The following is a 7,235-nucleotide window of genomic DNA, read 5'->3' on the forward strand; positions in this document are numbered from 1 at the left end:
TAAGAACTTCCGTATGATAGTTTCATCGTGCGGAGCTGTAAAACTCCACGGGTCAATTCTAAGAAAAATTACTCAATAATTTAAGTCGCCTGGGGTAGTCCTGTTGATTTTAAGCCTTCCATCACTACCGTCAGCAGAAGCTATTTTGATGTTAAGCTAATCATCCTGCAGGATGCATACAAAGAATGGCAAGACGGTAAGGTCACGAAATGGCCAAAGAAGGAGCTGAGCTTATCACCCGTGATAATACATATGTCGGAAAGGAAAAGTGAAGAGAATACAGTTGAAGGGCATGGAGTGCAATGAGTGGGAGAACGATGTTAACACTTTTCTCTCGTGTTAACCCCGGAGAAGATGATGTATAATGAAAGCGACTTGTATCACAGAACCAAATAGTGCAGCGAAGGACAATTGCTTTATTCAAACGGAAACAAGTAGAAACATTGACGCTTACTTCCATTCAAAACGCAAAGCAGATTTGGCAAAATTAAGTACAACTTCTTACCCGGCGCAAAAAGTCGATGTCCAAATGCTAACGACAAGTGGCAAATTGTGCATGCTTACCATAAGGTAAGTGCTGCCACGTTTCATGCGCAAATGCCACTTTACTGAAGGAATGTGCTGTACATCAGCATGATCAATTGCACTTTTTCATTGACTTCGGTCTAGTAAGTGGTCCGTATCAACTACTGGCGAGAAGAAGTGAAAGCCTCTAACCGTGATGAGTACCTGGAGCAGGATACCATAGAGATGACTGGTTTTGCCACAGAGACTGTTACTAACCAGTAATTTTCATTCATCTGATGACACAGCTTTTTGGGATACATCATGGCGACGCACAGCCCGTTTATGGCAATTTGCTAGGCAATAGTCCCGCAGAGCACGAGGAACTATTTGTTGAACAGATAAGCTTTTGTCAATGGTGACAAATGTATCGCTGGCGTGAAAAAGCGGGTGGATCCTCAAAAAGTATTGGCGACTGTAGATTAGGTAGTGCCTCTGTCCAAAAGACTTAAGGCCTGGCCTATCCAACTACTTGCACACCTAAAAGGTAAAGTATGATGACATGGCACGACCCCTCCCTTACCTTTTAAAAACCGCTCAAAGATTTGGGGCAAGCAGCTCAATATCCCAAACAGGGAGATTCTTTTGAGTAGCTTTTGGCTGGCAAGGTCCAAAGGTGATCTTGCGTTCATGCCCATTGGCATTTGCTCAAAGTAAAACAAGCTCTATTGCAATGGCAGACTGCGTAGACTTAGCCGATTTGGATTCAGAAGACTTATTTCACGGCTTCAATGGCCATCTTTTCCAACACCCAATAAAGTGTACCCTTATCAAGTTCAGGATCCACCCTCCGTGCTCTAAATTTTTCGTAATCTACTAAGATTATGCGCTGCTGCACATGGCTACGTCATCACCGCACCTCATACAGAAAATGTGCAAATGTTTTTTCTTTGCCTTGTATACTTTTGGAAGCTGGGTTGAGTTTCATTGGTGGAAGGTGCGCTTTTTTGGTGCCCGACTATGATTGGCGCGTGTGACAATGGTGACGTCACCAATTTACAAGACGATAGATGCAGCGTGCGGGTCAGACGAAGCATGCGTTTTGCTGTGTAAAGCTTTGAAAAGCATTGAGTCTAAGAAATCACATGTTTCTCTTTTTAAGCGCACGGTTGCATGCTTGTACTTCTATTCTTTATCCAAAATCACGGCACTGATCCTCATGACACTCAGCGTCTAGTGCTGCCCCATAATAATTTTTTCAATGGCAGAATAGTGTACGAGACACACATTAACGTTTTGGGTGGCCATATCGAAATAGTAAACGCACTGCTCGGTTGCGCAATAAAGTGGTGGCAGAACATTTATAAGCGGGTAAGCAATCCTGTGCGCATTTGTGAAACGTTTCAGCAATCTAAATACTCACCGCATGTGGTGGCATCCTGCCGGACTTGGCAGAGTCCTTGCAGCTCGTCACAATAGCCATTGTTTCTTGGTCTTTCCACAGGCGCGTTTGGGGAATCGTATTGCAGTTTGGTATGGGACATTTGGGCCATTAAGCCTAATCCACTGATGTTAACAATACGGTGGTCGTTAATAAATACAGTCAAGTTGTTCTTCAACTGCGTATGATACCAATACGGCTTGCTCATATTCATTGAATCGGATCCAGATCCGCGCTTTACACCGAAATGTAGACAACCATTGTTAAAGGTGCTCGGTACCAGGTTAATTTTGTCAATAACAAATTATCCGCAATTGCGATGGTGAGATAAATGCGTGAAAAGCGTTGCGAAGGATACAACCCAAAGTACTCATGTGGTGATTGTTCTGCTGGAGCGACTCGCGCCCGATTCTTAAGTCCGCGCTGAATACCGCATTCCACATATGAAAAGGCTGAAACTTATCTTGTGAAAATGGTTCGGCAAACCGCTGTGTGGCATTTAAACCGCCACAGGTTAGGTCTGGTGTCGGTGGGGGTGGCACTTGCTGGCATCAGTCCGACCATATTTGGTAAAATCCCAGCGGCTATATTTTGATGAGATTGAGCGTCATGGCGTCACTCGCAAAAGCGCTGCGAAACGGTCAATTTCAAACTCAATCCTGTGAAGATGCTCTGATTGGGTGTTCGCGCCGTTGGAGCCGGTTTACAAGGCGTTCGAATAGGTGATATGGCGTGTTTTGTCACTAAATACACAAATTAGATTATTTAGTCAGCGGCACGTTGGCTAACTCCAAGTATATCTCACAGAGAGTTTAAGTTATCCAACCGCCGTTGCTCCAAGCGCAAAATGTGGTTTCGGGGAGTGATGATTTGTGGGTTCGAAAAGGCTTACCCACCGACTTATTGCGCTTGTTTCTCTTAGGGTATAAACGGGAGACTCGCACGAATAGGCGTGTGGAAGCTACGCGGTATGCAACTTTGAAGGTCGTTAAACCATCATTACAAGGTGATGTGAAAACTATTCGGCGTGACTCTTGCGCTTGCATTAAAGAAGCTGGGCTTCCTGAACCAGACCCAGTTATTCGTAATAAGCTAGACATCGTCGTGGATCTACGGCGGGATGCCTTACCCAAACTTTACACTCACCAACTCAAAAGGGTACTTAATCTAAATATCCTGAGGCTGTGTACAGCGAGCGCCTTTACCTTGCGGAGCGGCTATGCCGTGTATCGCCGGGCGAGAACGGAAGATGTTGGTCACGTCTCGGACAATCAGCGGGAGTGTTTCCATCAGTTAACATCTCGTCGTTATCGTCAAAAAATACTTTTTAGCGCGTTGGTCGAGAAATCAGTTTTGTAGCGTGAGCTTGTTGTTTAGTTGAATTTGGTCCACGGGAGAGAAACAAATATATGGGGTAAATACGATCAAAAGAATAGGTACGGTAAAGCACAGAGAGTTGAGCGAAATATAAGGAGCAGTGGTTGCTCAATATTTGATAAGCGGCTAGCATGGAATTCTAGAACGGCAGATTTATTATGAGAATATGACAATTTAAACTATATCTCACATTATTCAAGAGTTTGATTGAGGTATTTATTTTTGATGTAAAAACCTTAAACTAGCGAATTAACAACGTGTGTAACGCGGATTTTGAGAGTGAAGAAACTTACTCCTTGTTGAGTGCACGGCAAGTCACATAGAGCCTCGCATAAACAATAAGGCTTGGAGTCCATCGGTCATTGATCATATATTTTTAGGGTAAGTTTCTGCTGATTCTGCTCAAGGAATTGTTGTGTAGCTGTATGAAAATGACACCGACTAGAAAGGACAAATAATACTGATCAGATCATTATAAATAGACACAATGGACAAGAAATTAATTCTAGTACTTTACAATGATTCGTAGCGCAACTAGAGTTTATCCAGACAATGAAGTTGACACAACGAATTAATGATGATGCCAATGTAACATCCTCGCTCGACGATAGAAAATGATGATGATAAAGACAATTTTGAAGTCAAGATTTACTTGATAGCCTCGTTCTCCCGAAAACATCGCTGGTAAAGAAGCAGAAACAACTTCGCGGTAGCATGGGAGAAGTATCGAGTTATCCACTTGCTATCGTGATCCCGAGAACGCGCGTCTGGCTATCCAAGAAGTCAGACTGCACTGATTAGGAATCAAAAGCTACGCGAGTCGGCACCGGTGTGTAAGCCATTGGTGGAAAATTTGGCTCGTTGTTTGCTCAGACAGCAATTTTTATAGGATGTTTGTTTCCTTATTTGATATTTCGTGCCAGAATTGATTGCCTCGCACTTAGTGACATCCTGACTTATGAAAATTACTAATCTATGCTTATTACGACAATTCTAAATCTGTATATCTTCTGTGGCCATTGAAAGCAATAAAATACGTATTTGGTCCCGATTGTCTCTTAAATTTCATTTCTTATAATTACGAACAATTGGTTTTGCTGCAAAAAAATCGCCATAAGGGCGACTTGTTGTCGTAAAAAGTGAGTGAGTGACCTATTATCACTATCGAGTTGATATTGTGTATTCTTTGGTACAAATAGCTCCGGTGTTTAGTACATTTTGACGTGAGATGACACGGATGCTGTAGGTATGGCGAAAGTGATGTCAAGCAAAGGTTGACTATGGGATTTGACTGTGAGTAGTAGTAATCAAAATTTGCGATTTTGACCTGTTGGTGCGATATGAATTATTAGACTTTTTGACAAAAAACAAAACAATCAAAACACGATGTTTTGCGCATCATTTGATTGTAAAGGAAAAAAGTAGGTCATAGATAAATTGCTTCGAAAATTGACCTGTATCAAATTATCGTAACCTATCCTTGTTTTTACTAACGTAGTGCCACAAAGAAAATAACGACGTCAGCCTTTTCATGAGTAAACATTGCTCTCCAGTTTATTACCTAGGTGTAACAAACGATTTTATTGGAGTAAATCTTATTTTACTTTACCAGGATTAATGGTCACATTTCTATCATGTTTGTACACCCTCGAAATCGCCATTTATCTCTTCCCATAATTTTCTTTCCAATTCAGTCTTCACCTTGTAGCTCAAATTGTCACGAACGCTTCAGTAAATGTTGTAGTACTGATTGGAAGTTGGAGCTTATAAAAAGTGGCAAGTCGCCTGATATTCGATTTTGCAGGATACTGGATCAGATTAATGTCAATATCCTCACATTCGTAATGGTTACCCGCTCCCATCCGAAGTGTCCACAACGATCTTTGAGCAGGGAGTACAGTGACTCTTTATCCTCAGATGGTAGTAGTTACCATTTGCGTCAAGGACGACGCTCTAGTTGTAGTACAAGAGATCAAAGCCGTAGTCCAAGTCCATATAGACAGAGAAACAATCGTCGTCGCAAAAGAAGGCAAGACTTTGCTAACAAAAGTAAAGACCTATCAGTGAATGAGGTAGATCTGATTTGAGAGTTGTTACAAGTTTGGTATACTAATGCATGTATACACTGATGTAGGGAAACAACCACCATGAAGAGCGGAGTGCGGGACCGTCCCGTCGTATTGCACCAAACACAGCTGCGCTCACGTCCCTATTGCTTGGCACTACGCGTTCAAGAGATCGCATGGATGAAGGGGAACGAGAAAGAGCAAAGAAGAAACTCAAGGATCTTGATGGTGTAAATGTGATGGCACAACAATAAAAGACAAACTTCTTTCTCATTTGAAATCTAATTGTTTTTGATACTTTATTCATTGTTTTTATAATACATTTTGTTGAAAGGTAATGACACAATTTGCATTTTCAAATAGAAAACTATTAGAAGTGTTCTTCTCTTCGGCTTTTTCTTGTGTAGATACTTTGTTGGTGGAGGTCCCATAACGTTCGAAGTCATAAAGCGGTTACTTGGTGTTTGGGGTTCAAAAGTCCCCCGACCGATCTTTTGCACTTCTGATCTTTGATCAAAAGATTTTATATGTGCTGTATCCATATCGTATCAGTGTTGGTGGTGCATTAGTGTATGCTGTTGGCTGAGAAGTCATCACGTCTACAAAGTATAATATAAACGAACTTTAAAATAAAGAGGTTTGAGAAAGCTAGATGAATTTTGGCAAATTATGTAGGTCCAATCTGAGTTTCTTATTGATAAAACAAAGTGTAGCAAATCGTCAACTTGCCTCGAGCAAGCACCCGCAAGACGTTTCGGATACAATATTTTATTGTTTTGATTGGATTACTGCTTCTTCAAGGAGCAAAAATTTGCACAGTTTCTGTAATGTGCAAATCGCTGTTAGAAACAAATTAGTTTGAGATCATAAAAACCAGTGGACACAAATGATATAACGCACCGACGAGATACTTATCAAGCGAATAACCGCTTGCAGAAAAAAGCGTCAAGCTCTTTTTGCTAGCTGAAGACATCATAAGCTCTTAATCCAAGGCATGGATTCTCCGTGGAAATCCTGTGTCAGTCAACTTGAGAGCGAAACAGCACGACTTCATGGACACCGTTCGATATTTACTTGAACTTCAAGTTCTTGAACTTGAAGTTAAAGATGTCTTTGATATTTTAATTTCTTTTGCTTTTGCTGAAGTCCATCTTTCTAGGAAGATCTTGTTTAATGGAATGTGAATTGCGAAAGAAATTTGAAAATGAAAAGCGACTTTTTTTCTGTCAGTTGACAGATTGCGTTTTAGTGTAACTAATTTTGTCAAGCAGTTTTGAAAACAGCGTGTGGCGAGGCGTTTCAATGGCAAGCAATCTGCGAAGCGTTTTATCGGGCAGCAATTCGCTTGGCATTTCAACGCGCTTTAACCTCTTTTTTCGTGAATAGCTCCGATTCCTCCGGGATCGATTCGAGGATCGGTTTGTATTCTCCAGCCGTCTTTGTGCTTACAGACGCGATATGTAAAGCTGCAAGTACGAAAAATATGTAGCCTAGACGCATTTTTGCCAGCGAGTCCAAGACGCGGGTCGATTAGTGATTAAGAGATTGATTTAATAATAATTTTTTTTAGCTTCTTCCACTTGTACGATTGAATGAAGAGTTTGTAACGTTAAGTAGCAAACCCATAATCAAGGCAGAGTCACTCTGGGGTGTACAAGAATTGACTTTTGGTCACGTCCTCTTCTTTATTTTAATGAAAAATAAAAACATTTATAAAACTTGCAATCCTTACACTTCTAGTCTCCTAAAATCTTGTCTTCTGGGCTAAAAAATTTGCTTACTAATCGTGAGAGTACACAAAATTATCTAAGAAAATGATGCGGCTAATATATGCACATGCACTTGGC

The 7,235-nt window shown here is 41.1% G+C and overlaps 2 protein-coding genes across 2 annotated transcripts; both read left to right on the forward strand.

Annotated features, from left to right (window-relative positions):
- Positions 1-5,166: 5,166 nt before the first annotated feature.
- Positions 5,167-5,642, forward strand: PHALS_07541 (uncharacterized protein; the record flags this gene model as incomplete). The annotated part of the gene is made up of 2 exons (XM_024721026.1): positions 5,167-5,394; positions 5,457-5,642. The coding sequence occupies 2 exons, from the start codon at positions 5,167-5,169 to the stop codon at positions 5,640-5,642; spliced, it is 414 nt and encodes a 137-aa protein (XP_024586166.1).
- Positions 5,643-6,440: 798 nt separating this feature from the next.
- Positions 6,441-6,774, forward strand: PHALS_07542 (uncharacterized protein; the record flags this gene model as incomplete). Its single annotated transcript, XM_024721027.1, has 2 exons — positions 6,441-6,568; positions 6,660-6,774. 2 exons carry the CDS (start codon positions 6,441-6,443, stop codon positions 6,772-6,774), a joined length of 243 nt encoding a protein of 80 aa, XP_024586167.1.
- Between the last annotated feature and the right edge of the window lie 461 nt (positions 6,775-7,235).

This window comes from Plasmopara halstedii (genome assembly GCF_900000015.1).
Source record: "Plasmopara halstedii genome assembly, contig: Scaffold_3111, whole genome shotgun sequence".
In the NCBI taxonomy this organism is placed as follows: domain Eukaryota; phylum Oomycota; class Peronosporomycetes; order Peronosporales; family Peronosporaceae; genus Plasmopara; species Plasmopara halstedii.